Source organism: Phalaenopsis equestris, unplaced genomic scaffold (assembly GCF_001263595.1).
Source record: "Phalaenopsis equestris unplaced genomic scaffold, ASM126359v1 Scaffold000404, whole genome shotgun sequence".
NCBI classification, from domain to species: Eukaryota; Viridiplantae; Streptophyta; class Magnoliopsida; order Asparagales; family Orchidaceae; genus Phalaenopsis; species Phalaenopsis equestris.
This window is the reverse complement of record NW_018164846.1, coordinates 223,671-240,580: the sequence shown is the minus strand read 5'-3', so window position 1 is coordinate 240,580 and position 16,910 is coordinate 223,671. Positions and strand designations below refer to the sequence as shown.

At 38.0% G+C, this 16,910-nt stretch overlaps 2 protein-coding genes across 2 annotated transcripts in view; one reads left to right on the top strand and one right to left on the bottom strand.

Annotated features, from left to right (window-relative positions):
- LOC110026941 (solute carrier family 25 member 44) overlaps positions 1–10,565 on the top strand; it is a 34,349-nt gene extending 23,784 nt beyond the window's left edge. Inside the window, exons 4-6 of the mRNA XM_020728175.1 lie at positions 8,322–8,466; positions 9,737–9,893; positions 10,068–10,565. Of these exons, the coding sequence (XP_020583834.1) occupies positions 8,322–8,466; positions 9,737–9,893; positions 10,068–10,096 (331 nt within the window). The 3' untranslated portion in view covers positions 10,097–10,565. The remainder of the gene's footprint in view (positions 1–8,321; positions 8,467–9,736; positions 9,894–10,067) is intronic.
- A 5,816-nt stretch (positions 10,566–16,381) lies between these two features.
- The window catches only part of LOC110026933 (serine/threonine-protein kinase dst1), a 97,892-nt gene continuing 97,363 nt past the window's right edge, over positions 16,382–16,910 (bottom strand). The window contains exons 17-18 of the mRNA XM_020728158.1: positions 16,820–16,905; positions 16,382–16,754 (exon numbers count right to left, since the gene is read on the bottom strand). Of these exons, the coding sequence (XP_020583817.1) occupies positions 16,655–16,754; positions 16,820–16,905 (186 nt within the window). The 3' untranslated portion in view covers positions 16,382–16,654. The remainder of the gene's footprint in view (positions 16,755–16,819; positions 16,906–16,910) is intronic.

The following is a 16,910-nucleotide window of genomic DNA, read 5'->3' as shown; positions in this document are numbered from 1 at the left end:
TATTATGAGACGCCTCTATTTCTACACCCACCCTATAAGTAGTGTCCGAGGCTGCTTTTTACCCTTTGTCTTCTTCGTGATATGATGGCTCCCAATCACTCCCTCACTCTCTTCGGCTCTTACCCTTTTGTTGATGCATTGATCTTATCTGAGTGGGACATGAAAGAGATACAATGAGAGATGCAACAGTTATATGTTTTTGATAAAAGCAGTCCTCTAGAGGGTACAAGGGTCGGAACGCCCGACAGACAATGTCAGCTCAGATCTGGTCTTTTATCGAGATCAGTTTAAGTACGACCTTTAGCTGCCTCTGTGCTCCGAGTTGCATAGCATCTTAAATAATTATGGGGTTACTCCTGCGCAGGTCCTTCCAAACTCTATTGCAGCTATTTTAACTTTTGTTGTTTACTGCCGATGGTCGGCCATTCTGTGTTTGACCAATCTGTTCAACCACATTTATTCGTTCAAGGTTGATAAGGAAGACTCCTTTACGTTTTCCGCTGGTAAAAAACTCCAACTACTTGCTGTCAAGAATAAGATAAAGGATTGGAGGAAACAGTTTTTGGTCGTTGGCACCTTCGTCGGAGACTGGGGAATCCGGATTAGGCTGGTGGATACCGTGGGTGACATGACAGTTCCTATCGAATGAATTGCACGCCATGGGGGTGATGCTGTCATTGCGCCAACTTTCGATTCCCCAGTACACTGCCGAGAGAATCGTAACCTGGGCGCTAAAGGGGAGTTGACTCGAAATCTCTGGCTGGCCTCAGACGCTGTTGAAGTCGCCTAGGCACAAGTGGTGAAGGAAAAGCTGTTCACTAAGCAACAAAAGCTAAAACTTCCTGAATAGACATGTAATCTTATAAAGAGCAGTATTTTAGAGGGTCAACTCTTTAGTGTTTTCACCTCTACGATGGCCAAACCAACGATGTAAAATTTGTTACTTATTGGTCTAAAATCTCAGTCGTTATTCAAAATATAGTGACCAGTGAGGTTACCATCATTGCTCGATCTCACTCGCTTGATGCGGGAACAGCGGATGAAAGAAGACCGCATCCGACAAAGGAGTTTCTGAAGGAGCAAGGGTCCTAGCATTTCAGTCCCCTGCACCACTCAACCATCCGTCTCACAACCAGTAGATCCAGAACCGATCGTTGCACTTCTGCTAGACTCTCGGTCAGTTGGTCCGTCCTTTATAGATTTATCAGAAACGACCATGGCCACTAGCGCCAGACCCACTTCCATTTCCAGTTCCACCCTAGACCAGGATACTGAGATATCCTCCTGTTATGGCCCCACTCCATCTCCCAAAGGAGATTCGACCATCGACCGAGAAAGGAGCCCTTGAAGAAGCTGGACCTCCCTCCCCCTTTGCTGAAGAGAAAAAGCTGGAACCCTTTGAAGAAGATGAAACCCTTAGAATGACATTCGGTGAAGGGGGAAGGGGGCAGATTATGGGTCGACTCCGACAAGCGATTCAGACTGGTGGATACCTCAAAGGATTGGTATCCCAATTTTGAAGAAACCGTCAGAATCCCGGTAGTTTTGGTAGAGTTGAGTTGGTTGGAGAACCTCGACTAGGATTTGAAGAAGATGAGCCGCCAAGGTATCCTTCGGTTCAATCTGATGGCGGCGCAAGCTGTCCATCTGCAGGGGATGGCATTGGACAAGTAGGACAAATTTTTGGCTGAGGCTCGTAAAATTCTCTTCGCTGGAAGGTGAACTTCGGTGGCTTCAGGAGGATAGAAATCTTCTCCAATTGAAACTTGAGAATTCTGTTGCCGAAAACAAGGATTCTGCCAAAATGTTGGATGTCTTTATGAAGGCGAATGATGAACTCAAAAAGAAAGTTGCTTCGTCTATTTCTAACGAAGAGCGTATGACAGAATTTGCGAAACTATTCCGACTGGGCATGGATTACATAGTTAAAAAATTCGTATACCACGACCTTGTTGGCACAAAATTTTCTAAGCTGGAAGAATTTGCAGCTCTTATCCTCGACAAAGCTGAAGATTCTTCGAAGGAAGAGGTCGAAGAAAGTGATAGCGACGAAGATCTCTCGACTAAGCATGGATCCTTCCTGTACTAAGAAAATTTTTGTATTTCCACTTTTTTAGTAGTCGAAAGAAAAAGGATTAAACTTGTAATCACTTTTTGTATATATAAAAAGTATTTCGTTACTTGTTTGATCAGATTATCGCTCCCAGAGGGACTTACATCTAGGGTGATGTTTCAAACCATAGATCTTATCGTCGGTATGTTAAATCACCTTCAGAGCTAAATCTCGAACTCTGAGTATTTTTTACATGGATCGATTACAAGCCTTAAAAATCGATCGATTTAATATACATCAATGAATTTTTCTTTTAACTGAACTATTTTATGCCACTCAGTTATTTACTGATCTCGGAAGTGAGTCTCTCGCTATCTATCAACCAATAGATTTAAAATTCATCCACATCTATGAGAAGTGTGGGTCAGAAGTACCCATGTCATTATATCCGATAGACTAAAGTTTTTCCTTCAGAATGGCTCCCGCATTTCCTAGAGTGTACTTCTTGGAGGACATTCTTCACTTCGTCTTCCCTCAACCACCTCAAGTACACTGAAGTGACAGATCGCCTGAAAAGCTTTCTTTCGATCATCAAATACATAGCAGCCTTGATTTTGAAATGCCTCAGGTCTATAACGTCCTCTGATAGCTTTCCAGTCTCCAATAGAGGATGCGTGGATCCTACCAAATTTTGGTTTCTCCGACTGCTATTTTCATCGTTTTAAACTCCTTAATTGTCGGTCAGGTAAGCCTTTGAGGCACCCTGCTCAAACAGATGTGTTTAGACATGATATCAGCGACGTGATTTTACTCTCATCCAAAGTGCTCGATCCAGAAGTTTCTGAATCTTTCGATCTTCTTCTTTGTCTTGGTGAGGTATTTAGCCATCAATTCATCTCTCGCCTCGAATTCTCCATTGACTTGTCCTACAACCAGTAATGAGTCTGATTTTACCAATAGATCTCAAGCGCCTATTTCATACGCTAGATGAAGCCCAACAGTTAAAGCTTCATACTTTGCTTGATTATTCATGACATCAAACTCTAACAAAATCGATTGGTAGAGATGCTCCATGGCTGGACTGCTTAAAGCCAGTCCCAGATCAGCGGTCGACTGTTTCGAAGCTCTATCGATGTACGGGATCCATGTTTAATCGCTATCAAATTTTACTCTGATCTATTCCTCCGTCTCAGAAAAGCCCGTCAAGTAATCAACAATCGCTTGAGCTTTGATGGTCGTTTGAGAGACGTAAGTTATATCAAACTGACTAAGTTCGACCCATCACTTCAACAATCAACCAGAATGCTCTGGTTGTGTGAGCACAACAACAATCAACCAGAATGCTCCAGTTGTGTGAGTATTGACTTCAGCGGATGATCAGTTATTACTTGGATCAGATGCATGTGGAAATACAGTCGGAGTCTTCGAGCAGAAATAATCAATGTAAATATTAATTTTTCCATAATTGGAAACATGTTTTTGGCGCCTCTGAGTATCCGATTGTTATAATAAACACGTATTTGTTTTTCCACCTCTTCTCTAACTAGTACTGAACTGACAACCTCTTGTTGTTCTCCGAGGTATAATGATAGTTATCCCACAGGCTTTGAACTTGGAAGTAATGAGGGTGATGCCAAAGAATTTTTCACTCTTAAAGGCTTTTTCGCATTCATTTGTCTATTCAAAACGTTGATTTTTCCTTAGCATTGAAAAACAACGCACATCTATCTCCCGACTTTGAGATAAATAGGCTGAGCTCTGTGATTTGACCGGTTAACTTTGGGACTTTTTTTGGTGTTTCAAGGAGATGTCATATCTAGGATTGTCTGTACTTTTTCTAGGTTTGCTTTTATTCCCTCCGCACTTAATAAAATGCCTAAGAATTTACCAGTCAACGCTCCAAATATACATTTAGAAGGATTGAATCGGTCGACACTCCAAATATACATTTCGAAGGATTTAGTTTCATATTAAATTTTTTTAGTGTTTCTAAGGTTGCTTTAAAATCTTTAATGTGTTGTTCGACTGATTTTTAAATAAAAGATCATTCACATACACTTCAATATTTCTTTCTTTTTGTTTGGCAAAAAATACATCCACGAGGCGCTAATAGGTCGCCTCAACATTTTTTAGCCCAAAGGGCATTACATCAAAATAGAAAATACCTTGTGCACTAATAAAAGAAGTCTTGTCTGAGTTGGCCAGATGCATTTTGATCTGGTGGTAGCTGAAGAAAGCGTCGAGAAAACTCATCACGAAGTACCCGACCGCCGCATCCACCGGTGCGTCAATTTTTGGCAATGGATGAGTGTCTTTCAGGCAAACATTGAGGTTTGTGAAATCGACGTGCATCCTCCACTTGCCATCAGGCTTTCGAACCATCACCACGTTCAAGAGCCAAGTTGGGTACTAGACCTCTCGAATGTAACCAGCTTTCTTCAGCTTACCTCCGTCGTTATTAGCTCGACCAAGGTTTGGTGGTTGACCTGATCTGCTGCTACACAAGTCAAACGATTGAGCTAATATTCAATCGATGAGAAGTGACATTGATCGAAACTCCAAGCATCTCGGCTGTTGTCCAAACGAAGACGTCTCGATGCTCGTGAGGGTATGGATCAGTAAATTTTTATACCCTGCATCAAAACTTTCATTTATTAGAAAAAAATTACTGAGCTCCTTACCGTCGGCCGCAGGCTCTTTAAGGATGTCTCATTGGTCTCGAGACCCTCTTTTCTTTAGATCTGAATGTCAAGCGGTTTGTGATCTACTCTGGTGACCGGTCCAAGGTGGCAGTTCCTTGAGTGTTGTATGTTTTCTCGAACAGTGTTGATCTCCCCCTCTTCCAGAAAATTCACAGCTACATGGTAAGTCGACGTTATCTCCCAACGACTGCTTAGTAATGATAGACTGAATATGGCGTTGTACGTTGAAGGTGACTCGACCACCAACAAGTCCTCTGTGTTGGTGTACTGCTTCTCTTGCTCACCCCACAAAACGCAAAAGGCAATGAAGCTTCTTTTCTCTCGCTAGAGAAGCCAAACAGTGGACCGACCGGTGCTGTCCATCAGTCGATTTTCAATCCAATATTGTCGAACACCGTTTTGTTTAGTGAAATTCTGCTGTCCTCCAAGATACTACCCACTCGATAGTTGTTGATCAAAGTCGTAGCAACGATCCGGTCGTTTTAGGGATTTCCTCTAGGCGGGAGGTCTACATCTATAAAAATAATGGGAGGATGGTTACGCTTAAAACAGTGACCAAACATACCTCTCCCAACCGATGCCTTTTCTGGCTGGGTCGACGAGATGATTCTCCACCTCTCAAAGATAGTCGGGATGATTCTGGCAGTTTAGACTTCATTCGCCCTAATTAGTTGTCAAAAAACTCCTCAGTGGCGCTTTTCCTTGTCGCTTGGTTTGTCCCCCTGACAACGATGAACTTCTTGAGCTTTCCGACCTTTGATTAGCTCCTCCATCAAGCTCTAGAGATGTTGACACTCCTCGGTGTCGTGCCCTTGTTCTCAGCGGTAGTCGCAGTATTTGTTTGGGTTTCAGAGTGGAGGTTCGGCTTTCATCGGCGGGTATGAGGGACATTAGTCTCCTCGACATTGATGTGATCGTTGGCCATCTCAAACAGTTTGGAGAAAGATGTTGGTTTGAGCAAATTCAAGTCATACTTGAATCGTTCTTCTCTTACCCCTTTTGTCAGAGCGGTTTGAGCAATTAAAGGCTGTAGATTCTTTATCTCCAACATCTCCATTTGGAACCAATTGATGTAAAAACATAGACTCTCGTTCTCACCCTGCTTTCTCTAAAACAGAGCATGAGATCTCTTCCTCAACTTTTGCAAATTTACGAAGTGTGCTAAAAGAGTTTTTGAACTCTACGAAGGTTCGTACGATACCAACTGGTAGATTGTGGAACCAGTGAAGAGCCGATTCCTTAAGCGTGGTAAAAAAAGACAACACTTCATCGCATTACTAATCTAAAGTATTCTGACAATGATTCGAAGGAAGCCAAGTGGTCGGTTGGGTCGCTTTTTCCCTTGTCGGGGTCCAAATGAGGAACCCTTAGCTTCACTAGCGGTATAGCCTTCAAAATTCACGGGTGAAAGCACTCTCAGGGGTAGGCTGAGCAGGTGCTTCAACACTCCCCACCTGATGCCTAATCATCGACATAGATCCAGTGCTAGCCAATTGTTGGGAATTTCCTTCCTTTTCAGTCATTCGATTACTGGCACGCCCGTTGGGCACCTGTGGTCGCTCCAAGGGAAACTCCTGAGGGTAAGTTCACGAAGACCCAACTTCTAGAAGCGATGGTTGATCATTCATTCACATGATTGCTTCCCGAAGGGCTTTAAATTGACCACCCATTATCTACTCTATTAATTCTTGGTTCACTGACTCTCTATTGAACTCCATCTGCACTATGTCTCTCTGATGCGATTCCCATCGTAATTTGCTCCGCTTCGTCTGTGGCATGTCCATTCTCGCCCCATCACCTTTTAGAATTTTGAATCCTAAATTATCTTCTTGGAAACACACCTCGAGAGTTAGAGCTTGTGAGAATAAAAGGGAGGGAGAGAGAGAGGACTCTTAAGTATGAGAGAATCCTAAAGTGAAAGAGTTCCAAAACTCTCTTTATTGATGTTATGGCCTCCTATTTATAGAGGTCTTAAAATAAAGTTACATAAAAGGAATGAACAATTACTATAACTATCCAAACGATTGAATTTACATGTCTGTCGAGCAAAAAAATTATATTACAATGTGAATGAAAATTTGATGTCAGTCGACCGCCTGATGTTCGATTTGGTAGACCCCATCGCTGCCCGATGTTCGGGTCGACCGATTTTATCAGCCGGTAATTTGAAGACGTGCAAAATTTGAAAACAGTGCACGTCTACTTGATTGTGTTTGCTCGTTTGGTGAATCTGTCGGCTGTAAGTTTCCGTCAGTCGGGATCCTGTCTTGACCCATCGTGATACTTTGTCTCCATTCTTGACTGCTCGGTTCTTTGAGATTCATGCCAATATTTTTGCAGTGTGCACCTGATGGAAGTCTTGCTTAAACACACCAACATGATTAAATTCCACTATCTCTTATTAAGGGCCCGTTTGGAGCAGCTTATAAGTGCGGGGTCATTTTTGAAAACATTGCTATAACGTTTGGTTCGCATGTTTTGCTGGCTTATCCGAAAACGCAGTTCCATTTTTACACTAAATGCAGACCGCTGGTCGAAACTCACTGGCCGCTTTTTAGGATAAGCTTCTTATCCTGAAACGCACAGGCTGCCCCAAACGCATTCTTACTTTAGCAGAAAGCTTGTAATTGGCATAATTAGTAGTCAATATTTTTACGAATAAACACCATCCAAATCATGCAAATTATGCAAATTATAATAAAATGCTAAATACTTATATGTGTCTTAAGGAACACGACAAATGAGCAATGTCCAGTTCATGGAAAATGAAGTGCTGATGGAACTCGAAGTGGATAAACCGTATAATTTTTCAATGCTTGTATAACAAAAAAATTACTGTAAGGAGGCTAACTCAAATAAAATAAAAATTATTTGTGATAAATTTTGCACCTTTGATTGTCCGGATAAATGTATTTTTAACTTTTTGATTATTTTAAAAGAATTTATTATTAATAAATTTTATGAATTATTGGTGCAACTTATCTCTGATTAGATACTCATTATATGAATTTGTATGTCACCAAACTAAAAATTAAAGAAAAATTTAATGCTATTTTGATCATTCAAGATATGGATAATATTAATATGTAATTCATCAGAAGTTGTATTTTCAAATTATAGTTGATTCATCAACTGACTTTAGATATTGATTTTTCTCATTTTCATACGAAACTGTGATATATTTGGTACTTTCCCTGAAACAGTTAGCATTTAAAATAAGAACGCTTCTGTGATTTCCAAAGTATAACATATATTCAAATGCGTGAAACAACCTGCCCATGTAATAGTGCTGAATGGAGAGAGGCTTCCTCGTGCTTCATTTGTGCATGGTTCTGTTTAAGTTGCGTGCAGTGCGTGCCATGGAAGAATACCATTAAAGAGGTACCGAGTTCGGGCTTGAGAAAACAATTAATTTTAGGATAAAAGTTTGTTTGTCTTTTTTAAATGTTATTTTAAGTTTTAAACTATGTTATGACCTTTAAATTCATTGGTTTTTGCAAAAAGATGGTTTTTTTAATTTGGAAACTTAAAAGTCCCATTATAATTGGTTATTGTGTTTTGAGCAGGCTGTTAGGTCACAACAGTCAATATGAGCTAAGTGCTCCCAGTCAGTGGCAATTAGCCTGTGTTCAAGCCTCGGGGGGTATTTTTGCTGGAGCTGTGGCATCCTGTGTGACAACCCCTTTGGATACCATCAAAACTCGATTACAGGTAATATTTTTTATGCAACTTTTAGATCTCTATGTATCAAACAATAATGAAACTTAAACCAATGCCTCTTGTATCTGTTGATGCCATATTTTTTTTTTAATTTTGTTAGAAATACATTAGGATTGCCAAATATTGAATGCATGTTATATTATTGATTTGTGCCTCTTTTACCTTAAAAACGAACATTTAACCCTTAAAACCAAATTTGTATTTTTTTTATTTTTATTTATGTATTTTTTTGTGTGATGTTCGATTGTTGTAGCATGGGTTGTAGGGTTGAGCGTTATCTTTATGCTAATTCGGGGCAACATATGCTTAATATAGGCGTAGTTGCTTTGAAATTATCCCATGGGTTATCCTATTTGTTAGTCTAATTTGGTTGCTATTTTACGGATAACCATTTTTTTTCTTCAGATTTAAATTGTGGCCATAAATAATTTGTAATTAAATATAAAGTTTAGGTAATTTTATGCCTGCATGATATACTAGCCTATCGGTTATAAGGAATCAAGAAATAGCTGTTTTGAGGCATGGTGTCAAGAAATTTTGGCTTTGATAAAATTTATATTTTTAATTTCAAGCTATTGAGTGATTTTAATTTATGTATTCTTGGTGTGTGCTACAACTGTGATTAATTAATTCTGGAGGAAGTCATTTTCTTATATTAGCATGAACCTGATTTTTTCCCTTGGTTTTTTTGTGCCTTATTCTATTTCTACTATACGTGATATTAGTTTGTTTAATGATCTTGGTTTTGATCAAAATATGACACGCTAGAAATCGAATTTATGAAAATTAAATTCAATTTGTCAGTTGTGCAATCGCTTGGCATAGTAGTTGGATGTTCGTCTCTACTACAAGTTTTTGTGTTCAAGACAGCACGTTGGGGTGTGTACATGACAAAAAAACAATCAATCTGCTTGTTGGTTTTATATGTTTCAATTTTCTTCCATAATTCTTGGATGATTAGATATTTTCATTATTAATTAGTTTTAAACTTGATTGCTATATGTTTATATTGAATGAAAATAGTTAGTTGAATTAAATGATTACTTGTGATATGTGAATCTTCAAAATTTGTTTGCATGAAATCAAACCACGCATCATATTAGTTGCATCCAAGTTCATAATGACTGTTCAGTTACCATTGTTACATTACCATAATTTAATTATAAACCCTTTAACCTATATTTGGGTTGCAAATGACCTTTTGAGATTCGAAGTTTCAACGGATTAATTTTTTTGCTACAAATTGTGCTGCTTTATGTAGGTAATGGATAATACTAAAGAGAGACCAAGGGCCAGACAAGTTGTTAGGAGTTTGATTGCGGAGGATGGATGGAAAGGTTTATATAGAGGATTAGGTCCAAGGTTTTTCAGCATGTCAGCCTGGGGCACCAGCATGATTGTCTCATACGAATATTTAAGTATGTCTTTTTTTTTTTTTTTTGTCACTATTCCTCCTGTTTGTTCTGCTTTTATTTTTCATATTTGTTTTGGACCACTCACTATTCACTCCTTGAAATAAATATGAGATATGTTGTTTTGTTATGTACTGAAATGCATATTTTCTGAACCTTTTGTCTCCACCACCTATGCAGAACGTTTGTGCGCTAAAGTTGATGACTGAACTTTTCTGCGGGTGAAGACAGACGATGGGACAGAGTTACAGGAAAACTAAAAGGAATATTCGTCGATCTTATTGATCGCAGATTGTAGATTAGGAAACCTATGAGAAAACCGAGATGCGAAATTTTTATCAGGTGGGAATGACATTTGTTGGTAGTATAAAGAAAGGGTGATTTAATTGTCGGTGGGGTAAAAACATCGCCGTTCCAGCGGGATCTCTTCAATTCAACCAAAGACATCAAACGAATATTATCACCATCTGCTGGTGATGTTGAATTAATTAATAATTGGTTTACGGTAAAGGTGGGCCATGAAGCTGTACTTTTCAATGGGACCCATCCAGCTGATGTTAGCCATTTCATTTCCGGTTTAATTTTATTATTTGGCATTAAGGCGGTATTTCTAACTATGCCAACCTGTTTGCCGCCTCTAACCAAGCCAGTTTCTAACTGCAGGTTAGATTATTTACGCCCAAATAGCAAAATTTTAATTATTTATTAATTACTTTGAAATCATTTATTGAATATAAATTTATTTAGTAGAATTTATTTGCATTTCCTCTGATTTAGAAGCAAGCAAACATTCCCATTATTCAGTTAAATAATTCTAAATTTAAAATTGTTTGTGCTGATGTTTATATCTCCTACCCCAATACTAATCAGGAAAAAAATATTCCCTCCAGTAAGAACAAAAATTTAGGTTAATTTCAGTGAAACTCGAGAGTAGTTTCTATGAAATTTTGGTTGAAATTCGATTCTCGTGTATGATACTTGATCAAAGTTTGACTGCTCAAATTTTGTTAGAATTTTTAGTCATCGTCCAATTTAATATTCCAATTTTAGTTTTAATAAATGATCATATATCTAAACCTGTTGTCATTGTACTAATTATTTTTTTTTAAAGGTGGTAATTTGATCCAAATCGATTTGGAAATTAAATTTTAAGCCTTATTACAGGTTTTGAAAACTCGTGAAAGAATTTTGCTTGGTAGTTGAATCAGTTCGGATGTTTTTGTTGTGCATGTTTTTTTTGTTTTTTTGTCATTTAAATTTTTGTATTATTTTGTGGAAAAATTGAACAGTGAATTTTAATGGTAAATGGTAGTTATTTAAATTGTTGGGAAAATAGCTCAAAATGGAAAGGCCGGTTGCTGCTATCTATACTTCCCTCGTCTACAAAGTACGAACATTATCATTCGCGAGTAATGATTCCCATGCTTCTGTCTCTGACTCACTTTTTAGGGTCGTTTTATTTTTATTTTCCTACCAATCCCTTTGAACTTTTACTCATTCTTAATTAAAAAAGATGATTGTGGTGATCCAAATTAAAATTTAAAACCTTTGTATGAATTAAAGAGGTCTGGAAACTCATGAAAGAATTCGGAAATCACGTTTTAATTTGGAAAATTTGATTATATGTTTTAAGATAGCAAAGATTGAAAAAAATACGCATGCTTTTATTTTTTGGGAAAATATGTCTGAAATTTAATTTCAGACCAAAATAATCCTTCGAGTTTAAAAGGATATAGAACATTATATAACTAAATATAGTCTACAAGCAAGAAGTTACTCAAACCTTTTATATTCTCCACTGCTTCCTCAGTGGTCAAGATGCTAAGTTTCCTTCTGTAGCTAGTTTAAGATTAATTGGAATTATAATATTCTCAGTTTCTTCATTATCTCGTCGGATGCTAAGTTAAAGAGTAGGCCAATTAAAAAAAAAATAAAAATCAATCAGGCGAAAAACTGAAATGCCAGTGCTCTTTTAAACATCTAGAATTATAATATGTAATGTAACATAGGTCCATTATAACCAAATACTTGCATCCATAAAATAGAAAAAGAGACGTATAGAATAGCATCACAGTGTGGTGTGTGGGAATTTGATTTGATGAGAAGGAAGAAAAAGGAACGCTAAATAGTCGCCTTCATACAAATATTGAATATCATGATTAGTTATCATTCCTATAGCCAAAGTAGGGCTCCGTTTGGGGCAACTGCAACTTCTCAGTTTTCAGCTACAACTGTGTTGTCCCAAAAATTACTGCGAGAAAGTTGACTGTTTGTTTGGTCTGTGAGGCAATTGTTTCTTGAGAAATAACCATATTGCCCCTGTTTGGTAAAACTATTATAAAAATTTTTATGTATATATATGAAATTGATTAGTTTATATAAATATACGAAGTTAATCATTGTTATGGAATAAAGTTAAGCAATTGATATGTATGTATATGGAATTGATTAGTATGTAAAAAATTTAAGTGTTGATTAGGTAAATATAGGAAATAGATGCCTCGTGAAAAGGATTGTATTTAATTGGGTTGCATATATGTAATAAATATGTTTTCTCTAAAATATTGTAAATGAATAATATTTAACAAAATGATGTTTTGTTCATCTTCTGAAATTATTTATAAATTTTACATTAAGGAATTTACGCCTATAATTTAAGGATTGTATTTCATTATATATGCCAAATTCAACCTTTCACACCCGTAATATGATCTATACCCCAACCAACGAAATACCAATTCTGATTAATTCACAGATATTAACAAGAATGCTAAAGAACTATTGCCAAAGCCCCCATCCATTAGCTTGTTTTAAAATGCAAATCTTACATCAATTGACTCAATCAAGCCGAAAGCCAAAGAAGCCAAAAATAGAAGATCCAACAATAAAAGAGTGAGATGGGAGAAACGAGAAAGAGAAACTCCATATCCACCAAAAATAACAGAAAAAATGGAGATGGGAGAAACGGGAAAGAGAGACTCCAGATCCACCAAAAATAACGGAAAAAATGGAGATGGGAGAAACGGGAAAGATACAAGGAAGAAGAGTTCCAAACGCCAAAAGCTTCCTTAAATTTTTTTCTTCAATAACGGAAGAACTATTAGATCCGCAAAAAACAAGTGAAGAGGAGGGTTTGTCATACCTGATTTCGGTCAATCAAGGTTAGAGAAGAAGAAGGCACAGGGGATTCGCGAGAGAGGCTGGGGGCTTTCAGCTAGGGCAGAAGAGAAAAAATGTGGGACAAAAGGTAATAGTAGCGGGGCAAACACGGGGCAGCGAGATTGATCCCGCGGCCCGCTTTCCCCAGCTTCTTTGACGCGGGGCCACGAAGCTCGTAACCAAATGTTTTTTGAAGGCACAAAAGGATTTGCAGAATTAATGGTGTAATAGGTGAGGTACCTTCTGTCGGGATAGAAGGACACAAACTAAAAGAGACCAAATCCCCTTCAACCCCAACCTCTTCTTCATGGTGCCACTCCCACCCTGAAAAAGGAGAAAATATTACATCCGGACATCCGGAGTCCGGACAACGACCTAGATGCAGTGGAGGAAGGGAAAAATCGGACCTCTGCCCTCCTCACTGCATTTGGGCCGTAGTCCGGACATCTAAAGTCCGGATGTAATATTTTCTCCTGAAAAAGAGGCATGTAACCATTCGGCACTTCCACTAACTGGTGTGATCAAAACAACAAGGGTTTAGGGTTTAGAAGCAATGTTGAAGCTTTCTTCATCATACAACTCATTGCTGAAGCCTTCTTCATTGCTTCAGATAAGAAGAGCAATGAAGTAAACAGGTTGGGACTCACGCATGCATTATTCAGTCCATTTCACACGGACCCTCTCGCTATAACAAGGACTAATAATGCATATGAATAACCTGGCATACTTGTATTCTTATATCATTTTATAGGGAAGCTACACCAAAAGTTTTCAGCCTCTCTATAAATATTAACTTGGAGCACCTCTAAGTTAACTATTGTCTGTAACATGTTATGTTATTATTATCATAATTTTTTTATTAGGAACAATCAGCCTCTTGTTGGGGCCCAGTTTGCTTTCCATAGAATGCTGATGTTGATTATTCTTCTTTTTTTTTTCAGCATTATACTCCGCTTGTACTCGCTGGTGGGTGGCCTTACTTGTGATAGTTATCATTACTGTCAATCCATGAGGGGAATCCAACGAATGTGCTGTTCAAATTATAGGTGGGTTCAGATATTTGGAGATAATTCAGCTATCTAATGTAGTGGTTGCTCACATTCTTCTGAACTACTTAGCAAGCACTGAAGCTTCTGAGGTAATAGCAAAAAGAAAAGTGCTAGAACTCCTAAAGAAGGCTGCCAACAAGTCTTCGGAAGATTTGCTTAATTGTGAAGGGTAGCGAATATGCCATCATCCTCTTTAGAAATTTAGAAATAAGCAGATGGATAATTGATCTAATTTGAACCATCCGTTTCGTTTCTTCATGCATCCACCCATTATTTATCATGCAGATTGAGAACTTGATTTCTCAGTTCATGACGAATCCTATTTTAAGCATAGAGGGGATTACCCTCAAACAAGGCACCTTCCCAAACGCTTTGAACATGAATTTTACTTGTTTGATCCCATGCCCTCCTTAGATCCACCCGTTGGACCTTTTCTCCGTGCCTCTGAAAATATGGTGCAGGAACTGCATCAAACAGCACTTTGGATACGATTTTAAAACTACATTTTGGCTCTGATAAGGTTCCCACCCGAAGCTAACAATGATGGATTTACTTCATACAAGCGGAGCACTAAAAGAAATTGAAGCGTTCTAAAGCTTCAGTCAAAAGATAACCCACCCTACATTTTGGCTCTGATAAGGCTACCACCCTAGGCTAACAATGATGGATTTACTTCATACAAGCAGAGCACTAAAAGAAGTTCAAGTGTTCTAAAGCTTCAGTCTAAGGATAACCCACTCACCTAACCATTTTTGTCTTGTAATGTTAGATTTTCCAGCGGTAAAAATTTCATAAATTCTTCCGACTCAGTTTGCTGCTGCAGCTATCAACTAAATACCTTATCCTTGCACATGCTAGTTCTCCTGCAACTTCTACAATGTTTCAACCAGTGTCCTCATCTTCTAGTTCAATCTCCATATATCTCTATGTAAATCCGCACAAAATATTAAGATCATGTTAAAAAATTCACCATCTCAAGGTGTGTAAGCACTAAGCACATCATCATTTGTTTCAAATTAGCTAAAAAGTTCTTCCGTGGCTACCGTGTAAGTAGAACCTTGAACATGCCAGATCAAAGGGTTACTCATTGTTTATACTGCCAGTAAATAACTTCAAATTATGCCAAAGTATATAAAACACCCCTCCTTTTCTTATGAGAGACCCTTTTTTACAGAGAAGAAATGAATTTTTTTTTTATGCATATAATAACAATATATTCTGCCTCTTAAGCATTCACATGAGCCAAAACATGCAAGGTTAGATAAAAGACTTAAAGAAAAAAGTAGGCATAAATGGAGCAATGCGATAACATCTCAATTGCAGCAGAAGCTAAAGAAAGTGTGCAAGTTGTGTGCAGAAAGGGTTTGATGAAAAGCAAAAGGATGTTGAAACATGGAGAAGAGGGGTCCCATCACGTTCCAGGTTTTCAGTAAGAAATATTCTCTTCCTCTTGTTAGAAGCAAGTATGATATCGTGATGGTGGTGCTGCTCTACTTCTATGAAATGCAGGGCCCTAAAGCAATGGACCACTAAAGTAATTTGGCATCTCCTGTGATAATGAAAGACACGGCTCACGTACTCGACCATTTCTTGTTCTCAGCTTCTTCTGTTATAGTTCATTACAATGGAAGGACTATTAAAACAGTTGGTCATCTAACGTGAGAAATGATAGACATGGTGCGCCTACCCAACCACTGTTTGTCCTCTATATGCTTCGTTAGTTATAACTTCAAAAAATCTCTTTGCTTATTGTTTTATGGCTTTCCCATGCCCTACACTACGAACAAATTTAACAAAGTTTCACACAATTTAATTTTTGCTTATTATCTTGCCTTTGAACTCTTATTTTCACATCTCCTTGCCCATCCGCCTGCTCAATGTTCAAATAGAATGGAAACAGCACGAAGCCCAACTAACTTAGCCATGCAATGTGGTTTAGTCGAAAATCTTATCCTTGTGATGCGAGGAAATATTGGGCATGACATAAGTTGTTTATCGGACATTTCTTTCAAAACTGCAATCATTAATTAATATAAATACATATGTAATCCAAATGATTTTCTGCAGGAGATGAATAACTCTGCACATCATAAGGCTTTTAATAATGCATAATATTTCATCTTACTAGCTTATTTTTCATCTTGAATATACTATAACCAGCAGTACAATGCATAAATTGTTTCGGAGTAATTCATATTCCCCAAAAGCGAGGACCTAGGACTTATGTAGCTTTAAGCACTTCTGATTGGAACAGGGAATGGAGGAAGATCATATTACAAGAAAGACTGGGTACAAAAAATTAGAAATACATATACAAAGCAAGTCTTGGTTAAGCTACAGATTATTGTATTCAAGAAAAAAAAAATCCAGGTGGATCGTGGCATAAACAAGGACTCAGTAATTCACTTAGATAATATGATTAGGAATGAGTTTATCAATCATATGCCTATTTACGTTCCCCAAAAAGCACAGAAAAGAAAGAGCCAAAAGGGCTTACATGGATGCCTTACCTTGCGCTCTTTCCAAGCTGCCTGGTTCCTCTACTCGATTAATAAATACCTATAACCGTAAGATGGTTCTGAGGGTATCACATATGTTTTGAATTGTCTGTTGCTCTTGTGCTGCCTGAAGCTCTTGAAGAGGCATGTCTTCATAGCATCTGCACACATTAAAAGAACTTGAGCCATCAGAATTAGAGATCTATATATGATTTGTGGTACTCACGTTTTGTGGTATGCTAAAGCTTGGGCTAAATTCATTAATGTTGGACTTGTGGTCAACCTTTGATAAACCCCAGGTGGAAGTGACACCTAAC